This window comes from Hippoglossus hippoglossus, chromosome 21 (assembly GCF_009819705.1).
Source record: "Hippoglossus hippoglossus isolate fHipHip1 chromosome 21, fHipHip1.pri, whole genome shotgun sequence".
NCBI classification, from domain to species: domain Eukaryota; kingdom Metazoa; phylum Chordata; class Actinopteri; order Pleuronectiformes; family Pleuronectidae; genus Hippoglossus; species Hippoglossus hippoglossus.
In genome coordinates, this window is record NC_047171.1 from 18,048,828 (window position 1) to 18,072,095 (window position 23,268).

Here is a 23,268-nt window from a genome sequence, read left to right on the forward strand (position 1 = left end):
AAAATTAATAATATAATCATAAACCTTGTTTTTATAGTTTGGAAGACTTTTTTGTTGCAAGTTTTTCTTCTTCAGCGTAATTCGTGCACATGCTGCTTAAAAACACACACGGATCACTCAGTGTCTTTCCCCCCCTTATTGCAATAGATCATTTTTCGTTTGCATTGTTGCTTTTTCCTGCTACAAGAACTTTGTGCACCCGAGGTTTGACTCTGAGATGCACCAACTCCTTTCTCTGGCTGCGCGTCCAATCAGCGGGAGCTGTGCAGACTCTTCCAGTTGTAATTGGACGGAGGTGGAAGAGGAATCCGCAGCCCTGGCACAACGTAAACACATGCCCGTCTCCCTCGCTGCGCAGAGGACGCACCGGTTAGAGCAGATGGAGTGAACTGACAGGACCACACCGCTCTAGAGGCTTTAAAGTTTCTTTTTTTTGTCGTTATCATTTACTCGCATCCAGATTGTAAATATACAGAGAATCGAACAGCTCATCGGTTTGGGCGCAGAGAAGCTATTCTGCCATATCGTCGGGTCTGTGGATTACGCACGGCGCAGCTCACGGGACAGAAAAGTTTTGTCGCACAGGACTGCGTAACGAAGCGCGTTTTCCACCAAGAAGTCACCAACTCAAATTATGATCTAAGCCTCAATGGAGTGATTTTAACCCATGGTGATCTAGACTGAATTTATGGATTAAGAAAAGTGGGACTTTGATCGATACATATCAAGATTTATGCTTTGTGGGATGGCAACAGCCACCTCCAGTCCCTATCTAGCCAGCAGCAGGATTTTATCCGGCCCGGTGCTTCACTCTGACCGGAGGGGTGGTGGCATGCAGCCGGGCAGCACCGCGGTGACCACGGTTTCCAGTGGATACAGAGGGGACCCGTCAGTTAAGATGGTGCAGAGTGACTTCATGCAGGGAGCCATGGTGGCGAGCAACGGGGGCCACATGCTCAGCCACGCTCACCAGTGGGTCACATCGTTGCCGCACGCCGCAGCCGCAGCAGCCGCAGCCGCGGTGGCAGCAGTCGAGGCCGGCTCCCCGTGGCCGCCCAGCTCCCAGACGCAAGAGGTGAAGAGAAACGGCGGCAGGGAGGACCTCCACTCGGGCTCCGCTCTGCACCACAGGTCCCCACATCTGGGTCCTCATCAGACGCACCCGGGAAGTTGGGGAGGCTCCTCCGCGGCGCACATCAGCATCTCCGAGGGGCAGCAGCAGCAGCAGCAGTCCCTCATCTACTCCCAGCCAGGCGGGTTTACCGTCAACGGGATGCTCAGCTCACACGCCGGACAGAGCCTCATGCACCCGGGGCTGGTGCGCGGCCAGTCCCCGGAGCTGGACCACGGCAGCCAGCATCACCACCAGCATCACCACCACAATCACCACACACACCTTCACCAGCATCACGGTGTGAACCATGAGCCGCACTCAGACGAGGACACGCCGACGTCTGACGACTTGGAGCATTTCGCCAAACAGTTCAAACAGCGACGGATCAAGCTCGGTTTTACGCAGGCGGACGTGGGCTTGGCGTTGGGCACCTTGTACGGCAACGTGTTCTCACAGACCACCATCTGCAGGTTCGAGGCGCTGCAGCTGAGCTTTAAGAACATGTGCAAGCTGAAGCCTCTGCTCAACAAATGGCTGGAGGAGGCCGACTCCACGACCGGGAGCCCGACCAGCATCGATAAGATCGCCACGCAGGGAAGGAAGAGGAAAAAGCGCACGTCCATCGAGGTGAGCGTAAAAGGCGCGCTGGAGAGCCACTTCCTCAAGTGTCCCAAACCCTCCGCGCAGGAGATCACCTCCCTGGCGGACTCTCTGCAGCTGGAGAAGGAGGTGGTCCGGGTCTGGTTCTGCAACCGCAGGCAGAAAGAGAAGCGCATGACGCCACCTGGACTCCCGCGCACCCCGGAGGACGCGTACTCGCAGGTGGGCAGCATGGGTCCCGACACTCCGTCACCCTCCATAGACTGCAAGAGGATGTACAGCGACACGTGAAAATAACTTACACCGTCAAGTGTTTGATTAGATATTTAGAGAAACGTTTCCCCGAAAGACTCAAGTATCTGCTTAACTTTTCGTACACTACATATGTCCAGTTATTATCCAGTCTGCGTTAATTTCAGAGCAGGACAGATGTCCTTTTACGCTTCGTCGAGTATTTTTCCTGTACAATGGATCAACCTTTGGGACAGAAAACCAAAAGTTAAACGGAAAGCTGAGAAGAAAACAAGTTTTATGTCTTTTACATTCAATTTTCCAGAGACTTTAAGGCTCAAGTTCAGAAAAAAGCTCTTTGTGCAGTTGGTTATAAAAATAAGTTCCCTTGTAATGCTGCAGATTTCAATGCCCCACTCTTACCTATATGGTTTTTGAATTGAAAGGCATTTATTCAGCATTTTGTTGTTTTTATGATAAGCAATAATTTATCAGGTGTTAAAAGGTGTTTCTCACTTTTGTGTTGTGTCAGTGGTTTTATGTTGTGCCACAGTTTAAAATGGACAAAAAGCTGAAATTGTTCCAGTTTTTCCTTCATAGGAAACTTTTTTCTTTCTTTCTGGAAATTAGCAAACATGCCCTTAAGTTAATGTACAAGTAAGTCTGTTGTGCATTTCTTGTGATTATTTATTTCTTCCACTTGTGTTTACTTTCACTGAACAGACAAATAATTTAATAAATCTTACATGAGGGAAATTGTGTTAAAATACTTGAGGTGGTGCAAACACACACACACACACACACACACACACACACACACAGTTAAATATTAAACATGCTTCAGCTTTTATAAGGTTTTATAAGGCTCTACCTGTCAAAAAGGTGAATTCATACTTATTTTGTCTTTCATGAGAATCAAAGACAAACTCAAAGACAATATACAAACATTATCTCATGAATTGTATAAAGTCACAACATATAAGTCTAATATTTATATTCATGTGAGCTGAAAGTGGTTTGAAATTCCTCTGTAATAATTCCAATAATCGATCAATTATTTCATTAAAAATGCCAAACTTTTGCTTGTTCCATTTTCAGATTAGAAGATTTTCTTTAACTCAACATCATAGTTGGAGTGGAGAGTTGGACAAGAAAAATCTAGTTTTTGTATCTCGGAAAATTCAGTAATTTCACAGTTTCTGTTATTTTATGGAGAAAACATCTCGCTGACAAAATAACTGTCTGATTTGTTGATGATTCAAATATTCACTGTAGTTGCAGCCCTGGCAGTTTCATTATGTTTTCACCTCTGTAACATAAACCAAAAGTATTTGTCCTTATCCTACACCATTTCCCAGTTTTGTATGAAGCCATGTTGACTCTATTGAAGCTGACTGGACACATCACGTAACCCCGTTCTTGAAATCAAATTATACATTTTTGTGTGATACTGTATATCAGTGCAGCCACATATACGTCCTGTGGTAGTGCTATGGACTGCAGCTCTGTGGAACGCAGCCAAGAGAGGTCGACTATCCCAGCCGGCAGTTCACCTCGGCAGCGGTTGCCAAGGTGACGGCGAGATGGAGTGACACAAGGCAGCAGATCTTTTGCCACAGATGATGGGTTTGGCTAATATAGGCAACGAGAAGCTCGGGACGCCGGCTCTGGAAAAAAAAATCTGCGTTTCTTCTTTCTGTAATTCATGCACACAAACACACAGCAACACACAATAACAAAAAAACGTGCAGAAACATACACACACACGTTACAAGTCAAAATTCTTATTGATAACAATGCAAGGTGTCAGAGGACGAGTCGAGGAGGAGCTGTTGTTACAGTGAAGGTGGGAGGGAGGTCAAAGGTCGGCTGGTTGGCTACAGTAGCTGCACAACAACCAGACGGAAAGTGAATAAACACACACTCGGAGGTTAATACATAACTGGAAATCTAACACTTTAAATTTGAATCTGCTTGTGTATTTTTTTGCATCGGATCTAATGAAAATACATGGGTGAGCGGCACACACACATGTTTTGGTAACTTCGCCACTTTTAATGTGATTCAGGTTTTTATGGTTTCATTAAAAAACAGGTACGCCTTCACACAAACTTGTCAAGATGTGTGTGAGGTGTGTATATGCCCCTGTGTGTGTCTTGTGTGCGTCTCTTAGCTGAACATTGGCAGGATTTAGGGGAAACTTGGGCCTTGTGGTTATAAATAGCAGTCGTCCTGTATGAATGGGCAGTTTCAATTGGTCTTTTACAGATCAGCTCAAACAACCGTCGTCACTGCAGGTCAATCTTTAATCTGTGAAGAGGCTCAGAGGAAACAAGTATGATGTGGACATGTTGATGGTGCTTGTGTGAAGTTTAAGGGGATTCAGCTGCTGTCGGCTGAAAAGTTTAGATTCATTTCTTAGCTTTGCACAAATTGACATTTTTACAGAAACGATGAGATTGAAAAATATTTTTAAAAAAAACCTTTTACTCACTTCTGTTGACTTATTATTATTATGAACTGGTGCTGCCATCATTTAAAACATTGTTATCTCGCTCTCCCTCTTTTCCCATTCTCTCTCTCTCTCTCTCTCTCTCTCTCTCTCTCTCTCTCTCTCTCTCTCTCTCTCTCTCTCTCTCTCTCTCTCTCTCTCTCTCTGTCCATTCACCCCAATCGGTCGAGGCAGATGGGCGTCCACTTTGAGTTTGGTTCTGCTCGTGTTTGCTCGTTGTGGGAACTGTTGGGTTCCTCTATAATATTGTAAGTTCACGATCTCACTATGTAAAGTGGCTTGATATTATGTGTGTTGGGATTTGGCGCTTTACAAATAAAATAAATTGAATTATTTGATACAAGATAAAAGACAGATGTATTCTGTCATGAACCACGAATCACAATCTCAAACACACAATGTTAATGAAGTTGAAGGCGTCCGCATGCTTGTGCAGTAGTATCACACAGAGGTGGACAGGTGGCTCCGCTGCTCACTGTCATCCATGGCTCTTAACTTGATGTATTCCCATCGAGCTGCAGAAGTTGAAGCTCGCTGATAAAAAAAAAGGAGGAAGGCAAAATCTAAGCCTCTAGGATTGCACTGTGATCCCCTCAAAGCTTAGTGATGTAAAGATTGGAGATAAGGTTGGAATTGAGGGGAGATAAAAAAGCCCTTTAAGGGGTTTTGTCATCACATGATGCCGGATGTCGTGTCTGAATATCAATGCTGGGATCTGGAGGATGCATGAGCTGGTGATATTACAGTACTCAAAGTATCTGAATCTGAACCTCCACAGCACCTGAGCCAAAGTTTTATTATTTTTTTCATTTCTACAAATGTTGAATCACAAGAGATGCATCAAATTGACCTGGAATAGTGAAGAACGAATAATAAGATCCAAACCTAGAAAAGGACAAACAAATTGCAGAAAAAACACAAAAACATGTACATATAAACTTACACATCCATACATAGACAAAGAAAAGAAAAGAAAACGGAAAAACCCATATTTACATGAAAACAGTGTTGCATCAAATGTTCAGAGGTTTACAGCCATACAACCAGACAAACAAAATACATCTCATGAGTAGATGCATATCAGATAATAATTTAATATGTAATATAGGACAGTACAACTCCTCACCTCTGTCAAAAGGTGAACTCTCAAAACCATGAGCCCTATAGTTTCTGTCCACACCAAAACTCTCTGATTACTCCTGCAATACATCTTGTATTCATATTCATATTTGATTGCACGTCTTATATTCATATTTATGTATTTTAATCATGTTCCTACCTTTATCTTTGCAAACAACTACTGCAATTAGATTCTTCGCTCTATGTGCAATGCCCTTGACATGTAGCTGTAGCACAATAATTTCCCAATTTGGTATCAATTAGGTTTATCTATCCGTCCATTTATCTAATAATTAGAGGTTATTCTTATGAGCTGAAGGCTCCATAATTGCCTGATATAGAAGAGTGGTACAGCCCCTATGTCAAGTCACAGTCCTCCAGTCCTTATCAAGTAGCCTGTATGATAATCATTCTGTGGCAGCCAGGTGACCAAGAGAGATGTGCAACACTGATGGTGACTGTGCCGATTTCCAATCTTTGACCAGAAGCTCTCTCCCTAACATAAGGGCAGTCTGGGTCCAATCAGCAAGTGGTGGACTTAGAGCCACCTCACATGTCCATTATGCATCTGTTCTTGTCATGACATCAACTGTAGCCTCTGCTCGTGCGTGTACAGTAAGTATGCACGATTAACATTTAGTGCTAATTGTTTCTTGCATCACTGGAACAGTGGCTGTTTGCAGCTTACACACTAAAGATGCCATTATACCTCCTCCCATAACAACTGCTAATATATTTGTTCGTAATTGCTCTTAAAGCCTTCTACATAAGTACTTTACACAAAGCAATTACTGCTTGATAATCCCTTCCTTAATGATTGCTGTTTGTGTCTCAAAGTTCAGACGCAGTGACGTGCACACGCAGACTCACACCTGCACCTGTTCCACAAATTATTTAACAACGGCAAAGTTTTCATCTGCAACTCTTTTCATTCTGGTTTGCATATGATCAGTTCCCAGTTTCTGGTGTTAATTATTTTTCTATGTTGGTTAATGGCTAACGTCTAACACTGATTAACACATCATGGCTTCCTCAGTGTGACTCAGGAGACTCTTACCTGAAGTCAGAAGCAGCGTTGTGCATGAATGAAAACAGCCAATAGGTGCGTTTAAGTGTATTTAATGTTTTATTTGGATGTGAGTGTATTAAGACAGTTGTATGCACATGGCTCAGTTATTATTCTTACATGTGTGGGTTCTCTCCTCTCCTCTCATCTGAATATTATGATTTAGTGGTTAACATGTTTCACTTTGCCAGTGTTTGCTCTTTTTTTCGGTGAAAGATGGAGTACCAAAAGTCTCTCCATTAGGAGGAAATTAAAGCAAACATCTGTGGAATAATGGACAGGGAAATGAATTCTCTCACCAGCGAGCCTTTTTTGTGTGTGGGTGCCACTGAACGTGACGAGCATGCATGTGCCAGACCGGTGGAGTGGAACTGTTTTGATGGGCATGTTCAACACATGGGCATGATGCCAATTTAGACAAGCATGCCCACGAAAAGAAGCTCCGGCTGCATACTAAGTGTGAACGAGTTGTAAGTGTGTCAAGACTCAGAATATACAGATGATAACAGATTTTCAATACAAATTCATTACAATTGAATTAACTGTAAAAAAAATTAAATAGGTTGGCATGTTATTTTGATGGTGCCGATTTAGCATGTGATACTTGATTATAAATATTCCTGAATATCTCATCCTTTAAAAAAGGAGCCATATAATCTTTAGAAAGTCTAAATTAAAATAGAAATAAAAATATAACAAAAAAAGGAAATACTCAGACATATATATATAATATACCTATAAATACCAAAACATAGAAAGGTGGCTCACCAAATAGAGGCCAAGTGGATCTGAGGTATAATGCTGCCATCTGCTGGATAAAATATTTAATGCATATTTGCCAACCCTATGTCAATTAAAAAAGTTTTCGATTTTCTTTTTATAATATATATATATATATATGAATTCCAAAAATGGGCCTGTGAGATGAGGTTGTTATTTTTTTGGGTCAAAATGCTGTAAATATGGTAAATTGAGCTGTTGCTGGTGAAATATATCAGCATCTCAAACCTACGATTAACTACACATACAGTAAGTCTCTTCTAAATGTGCATCTTCAATCAAAGTAATAGTAATGTGCAGTTTGTCTGTTAATGATCCTTTTCACTTGGATAAATGTCAACTTTGAAATTAGGGCATCTGCACTTCAAGATATTGCATAAGTTATCATTGTTAATATTTGTTTTGTTGTCATTATTGAGTCACATAGCTTCCGTTTTGGGGGGGGAGCCAAATTTGCAGTTATGCATTTTTACGCAGAAGATATTTTGGCAAATGTTTTGGCACCACATGAAGTATTTCTGGGTCACACTGCTCCTTTAAATCAGTGACCAACCTGCTGCTGTGGCGTCAGCATCTTCCGCAGGCGGCCCGATGGCGATTGATCCGCCAGTGAAACGTTTAAAGTGGGATATTTTAGGAAAAGCTCGGCTGGGAGAAGCGCACCGACCGTCTCGACGAAAGACGCAGAACATAAAACCCGCTCTGAGATGAAACCGTGCAGGTAGGCAGGCCTCCTCGTGTCTGGTTAATGCTCAGATGTGCATTGATTTATTCCTCTAATCCCCTCCTCGGTGTTTACAGAGAAATATGGCTTTTTGCGTTTTTTTGTGTTTCCTGTTTTTCCTGCAGAGCGCAGAGCAAACACAGGTGTGGGAGAGAAACAGGCTCATGTGATGCAGATGTGAGAACAGACCGTGTTCATCCTTTGTGCTGAAGCTGTGTAAAATTCCTCACTACATTTAAACCATCGATTATCCATACATGAAAACAGGTTATGGCATCATACATATGGATCACAGTGAAAAAGCAGGGACCTGCATCCAGGAGCTGTGAGGCTACAATTATAAATTTCTAAATCTCTAAAATGATACAGACCTGTTTAAATGAATCATATTTTTATATTGTATTTGTATTTTAGTATTGTCACAGTTTCATATCACCTGATCAGTCCCTCAGCCGAGCAGCAGCTAAGCCGCCTGAAGCCACTGGGTTTTGTTGAAATAATCATCTAAGAACCAAACATTGTATTATCTAATGGTTTGATTATTAAGTAGACTACATGAACCCATTGATTTGGGATTTATATCAAATTTATTTGTCTTAATTTAATTTTTGTTGATTTATTCTGACATTTACTCTTAGTTTTATTGCTTATTCCAGATGAAAATGACATGAAAGGAGAAACAGGCACTGCCCCATGTTTATCCCCTTATGTATGACAAGTCATCTTTGCTCTAATCTGATTACAAATATTTTTAAGTCCTGTTCCGAATAAGTTTGATTCCTTTGTCGAGTCGTGCGTGTTAAAATCATATGATATGGGAAATATTCTGGTATAGACACTTCTTCAGGGGATGAGAGCGTATATGCTGCTTGTTACCATGGTGCTGGTGACCTTGTTACCTTGGCAACAACCAGCAATGCTATCCAGTGGCCTGGATTTTGTGCAAGAATGTAGCTACGATCACCGGAGAGAAAAACATTTAATGGCAGACATTTTGACTTGTTCAGAGTAAGAAAACCTTGGGTGTCTGGATTTTTGTTTTTCCGTTACATTTTGAGGGCCATCGGTGAACTTCATGTCGGCTCAGTCTCACACTGTCATGGTCCATTGAAATGAACTGAGCAATTTTAAATGTCTTTGCCTCTGCTGTTTATCTTCTTTCTGCAAAAAGTCAAAATGTCTGCCTGCTACACCCAGATGGCAACACTACGATCTGATACCTCAACACCACAACCACCTCAACACATTGTCAACATTTGCACTGTCCCACCGCATTGTAGGAGCTGCAGGTGGAAACCATAGCAACAGGCGTGTCCTGTGTTTGTGTCCTGAAGATGCCGCTCCGCTTAATCCAGGTTGCATCAGAGTCTGAAGTCAAGAAAAGACAGGCAGCCGTACCATGGGTGTGTACTCATACTCCACTGTACGTGTGTTGTGCAAATGTGTGTGTTTCTGTTCATGTGTGAAACATCACAGCTCGGCTGTTAATTATTAATCTCATGCTGGTTGGTGAGCAGCACATCCTTGTCCTTTGTGATTATATATATATCTCAGTGTGGTGCATCTGTGGGCCGGACGTATGTCTTATAAAACTCCCTCAGCATCATGGGGATGTCATTCCTCCTCTCAATGTTTCATATTTATAAGTGTCACTGAGAAATCGATCACTGAGCAGCTGAACTGATTATCTAATGAGACACATTCACGCAGTATATCAATGACGATGGTTATTCATGATGATATCCATTAATTGTAAAATAGAATTTTTACGTAATGACCAGGGGATCCAGGGGTGTACTTGACCTAGAGCGGAAATCTGATCAGCCCCTGTAGTGCCCCTTTTCTGTCAGTAGCCTTAAAAAAACTAATCTTACTAAAAAGTCATTATCAATACTAATAATAAATATGAAAATGTGTTACTTTTTTTTGTAATTTGCTTGAACAAGGAACATTTTCATAAGATATTCCATAGGGCTGTCACATTCAAAATATACAGTGTAGTAGTGCTTTAGAACTTCTGGTGTAGTTTTCCTCCTTCCACCTTTTCTCCTGATCCAGCAGAGGGCGATCACTGCCCTCTTGACCTATCAGTAAAATAGGCCAGTAATGTTGCACTGATTTGCTATGATAAGCCGTCCTGAGCAGACAGATACGAAATCAGAGTATGTGAGGAGCAGCGAGTGGAAGTGTAATTGCTTCTACACCCTAGATGGCAAAGTAACAATCAAAGGTGAGGGTGCACTACAGACGAGCAGAGCAGCGTCAAGTGTTCAACCTCGTCACTCTTTATTCAAACTTGACATGTTGACAAAACTGACAGCCCTAATATTCCATGATGTGCATGAATATTGGACATATAATTGGCTTGTGGCCCCTTTATGGCCCTCGATGTAGAAAAGTCCTAGATCCGCAACTAATAACGACTCTAAACTTCCCCACAGGTAAGGTGTTTTTGCTGTTTCACTAAATATTGTTAAAGATGGATATTCTCCTGTTCTTTTTCACAGATATCCCCATGGAAGACCAGCGGCTCAAAAACAACTTAATGTGTATATGACATACAATCAACCATGAAAACCTTCCTCTGGGTTGATAACTACTGATAATAGCTGCTATGGCTTTCTGTAATGAAAGCCTGCTGGAGAATTGTGACTTCATGGAGCCGGAGGAAGGTTTGCCGGAGGAAGCCGCGACCCCACTGATATCAGTCACTCTGCGTGTGACTCTGGCGGCCATAATGATCTTCATGATTACCATCGGTTTCCTCGGCAATGCCATCGTGTGTCTGATTGTTTACCAGAAACCCGCCATGCGCTCCGCCATCAACCTCCTCCTCGCTACTTTGGCCTTTTCCGACATTATGCTCTCTCTGCTCTGCATGCCCTTCACTGCAGTGACGGTCGCCACTGCCGACTGGAGCTTTGGGAGCGGGTTCTGCCGAGCCTCCATCATGCTGTACTGGCTGTTTGTCCTGGAGGGAGTGTCCATCCTCCTCATCATCAGTGTGGACCGATTCCTCATCATTGTACAGCGGCAGGACAAGCTGACTCCACACAGAGCTAAACTGCTGATCGCGGGTTCATGGGTGTTGAGCCTGTGTGTGTCCCTGCCGTCTGTGGTCGGGTGGCGGACGGGCGCAGCAGGTATTGGGGGTGCCTGGGCACCACAGTGTGTTCTGGGATATAGCGAGTCTGTGGCAGACCGTGGGTACACAGTGCTGTTGGCGGTCGCAGTATTCTTCGTGCCATTCACCGTCATGCTGTACTCTTACATGTGCATCCTCAACACGGTACGCCACAACACCCTGCGCATCCACAACCACACCGGTGAGCACTCCTGTCTGCCAGCACTCAACCAAGTCAGCAAGATGAGACTCAGTGGGCTGCAGCGCCCCCCTCAGGTCAAAGTGGACATGAGCTTCAAGACCCGAGCCTTCACCACCATCCTCATCCTCTTTGTGGGCTTCTCAGTGTGCTGGCTGCCGCACACCGTGGTCAGCCTGCTGGCCGTGTTCAGCCGAAAGTTTTACTACAGCCCGGTCTTCTACCCAATCAGCATCGGCGCTCTGTGGCTCAGCTACCTGAAGACGGTTTTTAACCCCGTCATCTACTGCTGGAGGATCAGGAAGTTCAGGGAGGCCTGTCAGGAGTTCATTCCCAAAAGCTGCAGACTGTGTCCCAAAGTGCCGGGCAGGAGCCGCAGGAGAGTGAGGCCCAGTAACATTTATGTGTGCAGCGAGACTCAGTCAGCCGTGTGAGACGAGGAGGACCAGTTTGATAGATGCTCAAACCAGAAGCTTTTCCTATCAACTGTTTTTAACTCCTAATTTTCCTCATAATAAACAATGAGAGGCCACTAAAGTCCATTAAAAAGAATTTACTGGTTGTTCACCAAATAATCTCACCTCAAAAATGGACTTATCATCTCAACTTCAATGCACTTTATGGAAAATACATGGTACACCTACTTTGTTGAATTTATGCTCAGAGTGGTCAGAAAAACATAAATTTCAACTTCTTTTTGATAAATTATTTCTTTTACTGGGTTTCTCGTGGTCCATATAAACAATGAAAGTGATCCTACGGTACTTACAGTGAAAGTTAAATCTCCTTGAGCCTTCTGTAAGACTTGTAGCAAAAGACAATGAGGGCAAATTAAAAAAAAGAATAGATACACAAAAAATCTAATAATAAAATGTAACATAAACAATATATAAGAGTGGGCCTTCATACTCAAATTGTGTTACAAAGAGAAAATGGATAAAAAATGTAATGAGTAAAACAAATCCAATCCAAAATTACAGTATTTTCAAAACCTTGCTTTGTTGCAGTCTGATACAACAAGTGATTCCATCCTATATATATGTCATAAATAATTTCCATCCAGTCGACAGCTGTATCTGGTTTTGACCACTTTATAGTAATGTCTGTCCTGCCAGCTGCGCAGAGAATCCAAAACAAATGTCCAACATGAGAGGAAATATATCCTGAAGGTAGAGCACCCATGTAAAAGGTCACCAGTTTAAAGTGAATATCTACTTGAAGCACTTTTTGCAAAACTTTCCTGCCAGAAAGGTATTAATTTATTATTATTAACTTCTAATGTTCAATGGTAATGCATATAAAAGACCTTGTGGTGGGATTAATTTGTGTTCAATATAAATATTGAAATTTCAGTACAATATACTGGTTGACTTTAAATCATGATCGTTATTCTTCTGAAGCTTACTGCTATTAAAAAGAATCATATCCTCCACTTTCCATTTATTTCCCTGTTTCATATTTTCTCCCTCAAGTGTTTCATCGTTGTTCTTCTCTTGCTTCAGACTAAACTCAGTATTCATTGTATGAGTAGTATTGGTGATAATGCTTCAGTTTTTGATTATGTAATAAAAACATGTATGGTTTTATTTCTCAGAGAAAAGTATGAAGGCTTTTTTAATGGCGCAGAAACATAAACTTGTCATTTGAGAACTTATTTGGGATGAATGACTGAGCTCTGATATTTGACTTGATGGAATCACATCAATAAATATAGTTTTCGAATTGATGGCCTCAGGAGATGGATTGTTTGAATGCAGATCACATACACAAGGTACACAGGATCATAAAGGAAATATACTGAGTTAATAAAGACCTCTATTCACTGCATTACATCTGCATATATATAATAAACACACTCACATACAATGTAAGATGGTGGAATGACAGGAGATGTTGGCTATTGATTAGCAAGTGACCTATTCAACCTCTGCAGCCAAAGCTGCAGCCTCGCATCCAGGTAAACAGAGGTGCTGTTCAGCACAAAGCAGGAAGATGGCGCTGTTCTGTCATTGCAAATCAAGCTAGCTCCATTTGTCACTGACTTCAGATTACAATTTGTTTCATTGGAGTGATTCATTCTGTTTGAATTGATTAACAAATGAGAGATTTTTGCATTTTCCAAGGTCTTAGACTAGGTTCAAGAAAACTATTAATTTGAAGGTCATAATGTTGTTTTAAACACCAAAGAAAAAACACTTTCAGTTGTTTCCACCAAAGATACTGGTTTAATGAACATTAATCATTTGATTAAAGTAGATTAGAGGGCAGTGCAGTAATTTCTCCAACTTGTGGACCGCAGAGAGGAAATGAATAGTATTAATCAAATATTCTATGAGGCTAACATATTTCAGTTTGAGCTGTCGATACTCTTCCTGCTCAGGGAAATATTCTGCAGACACCATGATTTTTGCCTATAAGAGAAGTTATCTAGAAAAAAAACAATTTCCACAAGAGATGAAAGAGGCCAAAGATTTGAATTGAAATGAATTTGTGCATTGTCCATTTACATGTATCAACAGCATGACAAGCAACCCATGGTCTCTTATCTTAATTTAATTCTCATGTTTGCTTCTATCACATTACTGTGCTAACGCAATCACTTTACTTAGAGCTGGATCAAACAAGTCACTTGATTACAGAGACGTCAGGCGAGGAGGCTTTTTGTGCCAACACAGTCACAGTGTTAGCTCTGTGATAGCGACCTGGGTGTTTCCCGTCTCTCACCCAATGTCAGCTGGGGTCCAGGCCTCCGGTGACCCTTGAGGAGAAGTGGTAGTGATGGATGTTTTTGAGAAGTTGGGGTCTTCAGATACCTCAACAAACTCAACCATGTGCTTTTCTGAGCACCAAGCACTTTTTCAGATAATGCAAGAGATGTAAGTAAGACAACTGGCACCTCCCGACTATCACACGTCTACACCCAGACACACAACTACACTCACACAACTCTCATCACACGAGGCCGTCCACACCTCCTCCATAACCCATTCCACCTCCACCTCTCTGTGTCCTGGTCTGGCTATTCAGCCAGACCGGGACACGTCTGTTTTTCACACCACCTGCCACAAACAAGCAAGAATTGGTAAATATGCCCTCAAATCAAATAGATTTATTTGAATCTGGTGAACCTGCAGTTCTAAATTCTGTCTTGTGTGCATTTCTACTGAGCATGTCTTACTGAGTAAACAGTTTAAATAAATAAGGTCGCACACTATGATACATTCAAGCATATATTGTCTTTGTCTGTGTAGTATTGATGAAATTCAATATGAGCCTGATTTAGAGACTGCAGAGACATGTACGAATATAAAAATTCAATGTTTCTGTGTGTCAGGTCATTAACACACAAAAACTGAGGGAAAGTTGTTTTATTTGATCATAGGATAACTGTAAGGAGTTACATTCATGTCAGTAAGACTGATGAAGAAATTATTATTATTATCATTATTATTATCATTATTATGATTATGATTATGATTATGATGATTATGATGATTATGATGATTATTATTATTATTATTATTAACATGATTTGTTGTAGAAGTTTGAGTCTCTCTCCGGATGTATTGTTGTTACTTGACGCGGTGCATGCTGGGAACAGATGAGCATCCAATATGGCGGCCTCCACAGAACAGGGCAGAAAGGCTGTTGGCAGCTCGGATGTGGATCTGTTATTACACCCTGAGCTGTTGTCCCAAGACTTCATGCAGCTCATTTTAACCGAGGTGAGTGAATGTTAGCAGAGAATCTTGGAAAGTGCCATTTCATTTGGATATAAATCTGAAATACTGTCGTGTTAGCATGCTGGCTAACAGGCTGTTGGGTCTGTGGTATCGGGGAATGTGAGTTGTAAGGTGACGGTGTTTTTAAATGTGTGAATCAGAAACGTGTCAGCACCAGAGACTGTGGGAGTCGGGACCGGCTCACGGAGCTCTACCTCCGGCATGTCATCCCGCTGCCGCAGAGGACTCTGCCCGACAGCCGCTGGGGCAGGAGGGTGCAGAGGAGCCGGGGACCACCGGACGCTAACAGGTCAGACCGGTGACAGTCCCACCACACATACAAGGATTATTATCACCGAGTAGTAATGGCTGGTAGTTTCCATGTGACACAACTTACGGTTTAGAAAGATACTTATTGACACTTGATGATAAATGGATTCACATACATCTGCCAAAACAAACACCATAAAGAAAGAAAGAAAAGTCGAAATCCTGGATCTGCCTGTTTATTTCTATCTGCTCCCAAATTGAATAGGTTCTTCGTTGGGTCATGACCCACCACAACATTTCATGGAAATCTGTGCTGTAGCTTTTGAGAAATCCTGGTGACAGACAAGCCACAAACAAGCAAGTGGCAATGAAACAGAACCTCCTTGTTGGAGCTAACAGCTGATATTGCTGCATCTATCCTATCTGTGAAAGGCAAACTGCGGAGAAAGTCCAGACCGAGTTCTCCGTAGTTCCTCTGCAGGTCAGGTCTGAAAACAGCTCGACAGGATGGGATCTGATTATTGTCATTATTATCTGGTCATTTTCTAGCTCCAGTAATGACCACAAGAGGAAAAGGCCTCTGATTGTGTTCGACAGCAGTTCCTCTCATTCCGGCGCCCTGAAAGTGAAGAAACCAGAGGGAACCACCGCGTCAACAGGGATCACGGACAGGTTAAAACCTCCTCCAGCTGCAAACCTGTCCAACCCCATCCGCAAGCTATCAGGCAACACCTCTTCCTCGTCCATTCATTGCAGCACTGACACAGCAAACCTCAAACGAGAAGCAAACAGCTCGGTAGGAACTTTTGTTTAACACCTCAGTTAGAAACCACATGGAAATGTACTGTGCTTATTGAATTCTTGTTTGTATTCTTCTGTGTGGCTTATATTGATTGTATTGTTATTAGAGTTGGAAATCACATAAGGCAAATGATAAAAGCATATTTTGACTATATCGGGGGATTCTCTGACATATGATATAGACACATATAGTGACATACAATAGCAAAATGGTGGCCCACTGTAATGATTTACCGCTTTATAATGTGCTATAGTTTAAAAAATGTGGACAACAGAGACTAAACAAGAAGCTTGAACTGCCAGAAAGAAAAAATGTGAATTTGCAACTTATATCTCTTGACTTTGTTCAATATAAAAATTTTTAAAAAATCAAATAATTACTAATAAGTCATTAAAATCAGAACCTCAATGGATCAATAACTTATTGTATAATCTGCTGCCTCAGTTATTTGTCTAACCACTATCTCTAACACCTGTTGATCTTCCATCACTTCAGGTTCCACTCAAGTCTCCAGAGGTGAAGAAAAAGATCCAGCATGTGACGTGGCCCTGACCTCTGACCCCTCTTCGCTCAGACCTGACGAGAGCTCAGGCTCTGGAGGACAAAATTGCTCCCCTCCCGTCACTGAACACCCAGCTGAGGTTGCACACTCCCTTTTTGCTCTCCCCATCACAGTCCTCTCACTAATTGCATCAGGGAAGGAGGCGAAAACCCTTTACCTGTGTGTCAAGGTGTCCTCCCTGCTCTCGTTCAGTTCTGAGAGCTGACACAATGGAGCAGTGTAGCTTTCCTCAACCTCAAGTGCCCTTACCCTCAACGATCTGCGACTCCAGAATGCCATTCAGGGGAAATGAAATGCTCACATTATGTTTCTCTGGATGAGTCGGTTTTGGTTATAGGGCCTTGAGTATTGGTTTGCACTGATGTAAAGGTGAGTTTATTGGATTGGTGTTTTTGAAAAGAGTCAAACGGAGGCTAAACTCTTCTCACCGTCTGAGACACAGAGCGGCAAAGTGTGCGATAGCCAGGAGGCATTGTGAAGATATTTTGTTGAAGTATTTAAAAAAAGAATTCTGTCGTGTTTTATTTGGTTGATGTATGCATTAAATAAAACACTACATTCACATTGAACACGCAGGGCATTTTAGAAAGTGTGTGTGTGCTTTGAGTTATTATTATATTTTTTATATTAGTGTGGTTAATAATTACACAGAGAAAAATTGCTTTCCAAGTTGTATTCGGAATCCTAATCCTAGAGATGTTCCAGTACCATTTTTCCCTTCCTAATTCCGATACCTGGACTGATAACCAGTACTGATCCGATAACACTGCAATAATACAAAAAAGAATTTATAATGTAATTTTACAGCTGTATGCTACTAACCTTGTCTGGAAGTTGTGGTTTCTACCATTGTTTTATGGCCTGACTCAAGATTAACTCTTTGAAAAACAAACATATACAGAGAATGAATACCATAAAACTTATTTTATCATCTAGTTTGACAGTAACAACTGAAAAGGAACAAAAATAAATACATGTACGAATACACAGCAGTTACTTCCTTTAAATACTTCCAGCATGATATTGCTGACAATGTATGTGGCTCTGGCTAATGCCACACTACTGGAAATCACTTCTTCTCTGCTTTAAAAAAAAACAGTACTTGCTAGTGGCAGTAAAGCACATCTGCTGTTTTGAATCCAGGATTTTCTGCAGTATCAAGCATTGTCCATGCTGGTATCGGAACGCTTCCACATAATCCACTACTTATTGTGACGCAGACGAAGCAGCGAACTTTGTTTTGTCAATTTCACCTTTTAGGGATTCAGGAGAAAAAGGAATATGGACTAAACAGAGAATAAAGCAGATTTATTTGAAATTGTGGATAATACGTGTAGCCAGAGTTGATCAAAAACACATGGTAACAAGATTCATAAAATATTTTAACTGTCAGATCAAGTGTCATGTTTGTAACAACGTTTTCAAATAAATTGTCCAATACAATGAATATTTTTTGTCGATTTAATTATTGTAGATAAGTCAGAAGTTTGATGACTTATATGTTTTATAAGCTGGTATTTTAACATGCATTATTTAATATATTCAAATACTGAATGACTGTTGTGGTAATAAATCTAAATTGCTTTTAAGTGACTTCGACACAGCATTCTGTAATATATATTTTCATTCATAAATTGTATATATTAAATATGTGTTCTGTTTTAAAGTTTACCAACAGAAACATTTTGACCCATTCGGGATGTAAAGTTTTTGTATGAAAAATGATTTCATGCACAGCAGCGATTAGCATTTATAAGAGCAAAGAAATATATTTTATTTGTAATAGCAGAACTCATTCAAAAAACCTCAAACTAATTACAGCATCAAGCTAATCCATGCACAAAGCAGTATTTATTATGAAAGAAATTCAAAGTCTGCATTCATATTATAGATACATTTCACAATGCTTCATACAGTGTGTGCAGACATGTTGCTGTTGCATGAGCAGATGTCTTTACATTCATGCCAACAGCTGCTTTGTTAGTAGTGACTTATTCTCGCAGAGGGAACATTTAACTCAAATAAACTCCCTAAATTCAAATACCACTGTTAGTAGTTTTTATCTCATGTCATAGAACAATTAACATTCAGTAATGCTAAGTGGTAAAGATGCTATGCTCTGTGCTCAGATACTATTCATTGCATGTTTCTCATTCCTGCAGCGTCAAATTCGCATCCAATCAGGTGTCTCCAGTTCCCGTCATCCCTCGGGTTGTATTAGATGTCCTTGCCGCACTCTGGGCATAGGATGTCATCGCGTTCGGTGAGGAAGCCGCGTCCCACCAGGGACACAGAGCACTTCTTGCAGTTGAAGCAGTCATTGTGCCACTGGCGCTCCTCGAAGGAAATGTACTTGCTGCCTCCAAGACCTGAAAGAGGGAATCAAGTCTGAGTCAAGATGTCAGAGGAACACGAGAGGGGGTTTTAAGAATCAAGGAGATCAGTTATTACCGCTGATGGGTGTGGTGCAGGAGGCACATTTCTTGGCATAAAGGTTGCAGAAGCAGTTGAGACAATAAGCGAAGTCGTCTCTGGAGGTGAACCTCTGGCCAGACAGCTGCTGCTTGCAGCTGGTGCACAGGAAGCAGTCCTTGTGCCAGGGCTGGTCATGGTAGGTCACCCCGCCGGTGGTGATGGGCTGGTAAGAGATACAGAAGTAAGCATGGTTCTCCGAGTGACTGTGGAGCTTTGTAAAAATCATTAACTGAACTGAATATTACGATGTGTGCGATCAGGCGTCGTACCTTCTTGCAGTGCACACACTGCATTGCAAACTGCTTCTCGTAGCAGGGCACACAGAAGTTGTGGGTGTCCTTCGGGATGAAGCTCTTGGTGCCGATGGGCTGCTGGCATCTCTGGCAGGTGAAGCAGGTCTCGTGCCAGCTGTTGCCCTTGTGCTCCATTTTCCTGGAGCCTTCAGAAAAATAAGGCATGAATGAGAACAGAAGTCAGTCAGAAATAAAGAAAACAAATATGTGGTTCGGAGTCTAGAAATAGTCAGAAGACCTTACAAGGTTTTTGTGCTGTCAGTGTGATTATGTGAGGGAAATGTATCTTTAGGGAAGATCTAAAGAAATATTAGGAGTTGATGAAAGAAATATTTATGAGAGTGTGCAATTTGGTGCAGATCCAAATGGGAATCAGGATCTATTGAATTTGAATGTGGTTTCATAAGGGGACTGTTAGGCCTTGGCGGAGGAATGTGCTGTGTGTGCTATTCTAGTTTTACTATTTATTCCTCATAATTTAAATCTCGTTTAAAGACTCATTTTTTATAATATGGCTTTTACCTTGATTTCTTATGTCTTTGTAATTTTTCTGTTTCTATGTTTGTGAAGCACTTTGTAAACTTGTCTTTAAAAAAAAGAGCTTGAATTATAGGTAAATTATTATTATTATTATTTATCATAAGATTTGATGTTCTTGTAACATTTCATATTTTATAGTGCTTCAAAGATTCCATATATTTATGTATGGTAACAGTATTTCCACTGCAGTTTACCCGGACACTGTATTTCACAATGTGTGATTATTTGTATTATTTTGTGTTACTATATGCAAACTTGAGCTGGTATCTCTCTCTGTGTCCTCCTCACCTGGCATGATGGTCTTCTTGCACTCGTGGCACTTGGAGGAGTACTCATTGGAGTAGCACTCAGTGCAGAGAAGCTGATCATCCTTGGTGGAGAAGGGCTTGTCCACCAGCGAGCGTTTGCACTGGAAGCACTTAAAACAGTCCTCGTGCCAGTGGCGGTCCTTGTAGGACAGATCCTAGAAGAACGCCAAATGATGCTGATTAGATTTCAAGACAGAAACATGCAGAGAGAGAGAGAGCGAGTGTATTAGTGTCACAGTATATCTGGTGAATTCTCCCACCCTGGTGTTGCAGCCGATGGGCTTCTTGCACTCCTCACAGGTGTTGGAGTACAGGCTCTCGTAACATTTCACACAGTAGGGATTCTCCTCCCTCAGAACGTACTTCTTCCCAAACAGGGACTCCTTGCAGTAGTGGCAGTCGTAGCGCTCAGTCATTTTGACGCAGGGTCGCTAAAACCTGAGAGAGAGAGCGAGGGAAGAACACAGAGACAGTAGATGGTGAGGAGATAATACTCTGTCAAAATATGTGACTTTATGGAAATGGCAGGAAAGAAGCAAGGGGAGACTATTTCACATACAGATCATTTTCATCTGGATGATTACACATCCTATTACTTAAATTACATAGTCTTTTTTTCTTCAAAAAAACCTCTGTAGTAACACTGACACAACTTCATAGAGATTCTAAATTCCTTGCAATAACTATTTTCCAGGAAACAGTATCACTTTCCACGATGCATTTCCCCCTTTCATCTCCCTGTCCCATCTCTCAGCGGGCCCCCTTCATTTTGTTCCCGTGTGAGAAGCAGAAGGTGACAGATGAGGAGGATATAAATAACCGCTATCAGTCCTGCTTAGAGGCGATCAACTTGTGAACCCGACGCATTCCAACACCCACCATGCCACTGTACGCTGACCCATCCATCACCTCACCTCCAGTTGTCAGCACCAGATCACTGTGTCCCTTGTCATCATGCGAGCAGAGCGAGTGTGTGTGTGTCTGTGCATAAGTATAGGTTTGAATGGCACTTGTAATAATGACTACTCACAATCTGCAGCTGTTTGTGGTCTGGCTGTTAAGCCCCTGGGTTATCCCACCTGTGTTTAAATACTCTTACTCTCCATTGACCAAGTATAGTGTCGGCTACATATTTCCCTGTGTGCGTCTTTGTCGTGATATAGATGAGGAAAGAAAAGGTGCAGTTGTCAATTGTTCCCATACACTAAACTTTTTATAGCACCCAAGGCTTTTTTTGTTCCTCACTAACTCACTTACTCTACTATTCATGTGATACGGCCACTGAATCCTCAGCAAAGGAGCCAGGAAAATGATTCCCATTTGTAAATTCCTTCCTGCCTTCTTCTTCTTTTATCACAGCTTTTCTTTATTTCGATGATTTCTGGTTTTAATTCTGGTTGTTTTATTGTGTTTAATCTGTCAGAAGCTCTTCCCCCGTGTGGGATCACTGTGTCGCCCCCTTTCACTGGTTCAACACGAGATCTGTGAGTGATTTGCAATGTTGCTCGCATTCAAAAGGTTAGCATAGTTCAAAAGTTTTAATCTGTGCACATCTTCTCTGCTCTGAGCGTGGTCAACCCCTCCCACATTCCCTCATTGTCTGTTGCCCCCCACAATGACTCACCTCGCTTATATAAGGATTTATCTGACTCCTAAAAATAAAAAAGGATAATCTGGATGGCCACAAATAAAACCCCTTGCTATGCGGACATGCCACGCAGCTGTCTCCCCTGCTCCTGGGGTCTTTGATGCTTTCCATCCACGAGTTTCTCATAACAGAGCATATGTGAATAACATGGTAAGTGTAGACCCCTGTGCACCCTGTCCCTCGAAGGAAATACCGTTCTCACATGGAAAACCAACTCTTTGTGCATTTATACCTTTACATTTTCAGTAAAAAATATTTTTAGCAAAGTTTTGGTGACAATTTGAAACGAATTCTACTATTTAAAAAATGTTAGTGTCTTAAACAATAAAATATTGAAAATCTACAAGATTATCTTTAAAATGTGACCCAACAATATCGAGAACTTCAAATTGTTAGTACTTTCTACGACAGATCAACCACTTAAAAGAAATATTTTACTCCACAATGCCAACAATTCTGGAGGAAATCCTCATCAAAAAAAGTTAAACTATACAACATCCATTCCCTTTGTACCAGCTGGATTAACAGGTACCTTTTTGTGCACTTGGAAAAAGAACAAACCAGTTTGCCAGAATACAATTTACCACTATGTAATACATGACTTAATAATGAGCTGACACTTTCATAAACACAGTTTTGCTAAAGGGAAGTGTGAGGGTGATGAAGAGAGATGAAAGGAGGCTGGAATGTTCTCTGCTAACAGGGGGTCGACAAGGGGGGTTGTGAATTTTTTTCTGGACAGAAATAGATTAAAATGAAAAGGGTGGCCGTCTCCGAGACAGACGGGAGAAGAGAAAGTGAGAGGAGGTGGTAAAATAGTGAGGAGACTGTGCAGGTGGAAGGAGGGAGAACATGAGCAGGTGGGTGGGGAGACAGGTAACAGGAGGATGCCTGGGCACAGTGAGCAGCTGTGTCCCATGCAGGGAATGGACGACATGGTGGATGAAGACCAGTGGAAAGGATGGATGGGGAAGAAGATGGATGGGTGAATGGATGGACAGCGGAGCAGCTGAACAGAGGTTGGGTCTTACCTTCCTGTCTGAGGAGTGTGTGCCCTGTGCGGAGTCTGTGGCAGACTGAGGGAGGGCACTCCGTCGGCACTGTAGTTACTCCTGATTGCATTACTCCACCCATCGGGGGCTAATTGAAAACGGGGGAGGCACCAGGGTGGGAGTGGTA

The 23,268-nt window shown here is 41.9% G+C and overlaps 4 protein-coding genes across 6 annotated transcripts; 3 read left to right on the plus strand and 1 right to left on the minus strand.

The window, feature by feature from the left end:
- The first annotated feature begins 264 nt into the window (after positions 1-264).
- pou3f3a (POU class 3 homeobox 3a) lies at positions 265-2,718 on the plus strand. The gene has a single exon (XM_034574652.1). It carries the CDS (start codon positions 734-736, stop codon positions 2,003-2,005), a length of 1,272 nt encoding a protein of 423 aa, XP_034430543.1. The 5' UTR covers positions 265-733; the 3' UTR covers positions 2,006-2,718.
- Positions 2,719-7,972: 5,254 nt separating this feature from the next.
- Positions 7,973-12,431, plus strand: gpr45 (G protein-coupled receptor 45). Of its 3 annotated transcripts, XM_034574653.1 has the most exons (3): positions 7,973-8,143; positions 9,427-9,549; positions 10,654-12,431. In XM_034574653.1, the coding sequence occupies exon 3, from the start codon at positions 10,761-10,763 to the stop codon at positions 11,901-11,903; it is 1,143 nt and encodes a 380-aa protein (XP_034430544.1). In that variant the 5' UTR covers positions 7,973-8,143; positions 9,427-9,549; positions 10,654-10,760; the 3' UTR covers positions 11,904-12,431. The 3 variants fall into 3 exon arrangements, with proteins under 3 accessions (XP_034430544.1, XP_034430546.1, XP_034430545.1); XM_034574655.1 differs by lacking the exon at positions 9,427-9,549 and having other exon boundaries at positions 7,973-8,166; XM_034574654.1 differs by lacking the exon at positions 9,427-9,549.
- A 2,637-nt stretch (positions 12,432-15,068) lies between these two features.
- c21h2orf49 (chromosome 21 C2orf49 homolog) lies at positions 15,069-17,360 on the plus strand. The gene is made up of 4 exons (XM_034574485.1): positions 15,069-15,194; positions 15,353-15,501; positions 16,011-16,257; positions 16,759-17,360. The coding sequence occupies exons 1-4, from the start codon at positions 15,084-15,086 to the stop codon at positions 16,813-16,815; spliced, it is 564 nt and encodes a 187-aa protein (XP_034430376.1). The 5' UTR covers positions 15,069-15,083; the 3' UTR covers positions 16,816-17,360.
- Positions 17,361-18,118: 758 nt separating this feature from the next.
- On the minus strand, positions 18,119-23,268 carry fhl2a (four and a half LIM domains 2a). The gene is made up of 6 exons (XM_034574484.1): positions 23,121-23,268; positions 20,702-20,879; positions 20,422-20,596; positions 19,570-19,739; positions 19,277-19,463; positions 18,119-19,194 (listed from the first exon to the last, which is right to left on the minus strand). The coding sequence occupies exons 2-6, from the start codon at positions 20,855-20,857 to the stop codon at positions 19,043-19,045; spliced, it is 840 nt and encodes a 279-aa protein (XP_034430375.1). The 5' UTR covers positions 20,858-20,879; positions 23,121-23,268; the 3' UTR covers positions 18,119-19,042.

Bases quoted from the DNA above. Each gene is read 5' to 3' on its own strand.
- c21h2orf49 (XM_034574485.1), top strand. From the start codon at position 15,084: ATGGCGGCCTCCACAGAACAGGGCAGAAAGGCTGTTGGCAGCTCGGAT. The intron at 15,195-15,352 runs GTGAGTGAATGT...TGTGTGAATCAG, and splicing joins TGCAGCTCATTTTAACCGAG to AAACGTGTCAGCACCAGAGA. The intron at 15,502-16,010 runs GTCAGACCGGTG...GTCATTTTCTAG, and splicing joins GGACCACCGGACGCTAACAG to CTCCAGTAATGACCACAAGA.
- gpr45 (XM_034574655.1), top strand. From the start codon at position 10,761: ATGGCTTTCTGTAATGAAAGCCTGCTGGAGAATTGTGACTTCATGGAG.
- fhl2a (XM_034574484.1), bottom strand. From the start codon at position 20,857: ATGACTGAGCGCTACGACTGCCACTACTGCAAGGAGTCCCTGTTTGGG. The intron at 20,597-20,701 runs GTGGGAGAATTC...GCGTTCTTCTAG, and splicing joins CCATCGGCTGCAACACCAGG to GATCTGTCCTACAAGGACCG. The intron at 19,740-20,421 runs GTGAGGAGGACA...ATTTTTCTGAAG, and splicing joins CAAGAAGACCATCATGCCAG to GCTCCAGGAAAATGGAGCAC.
- pou3f3a (XM_034574652.1), top strand. From the start codon at position 734: ATGCTTTGTGGGATGGCAACAGCCACCTCCAGTCCCTATCTAGCCAGC.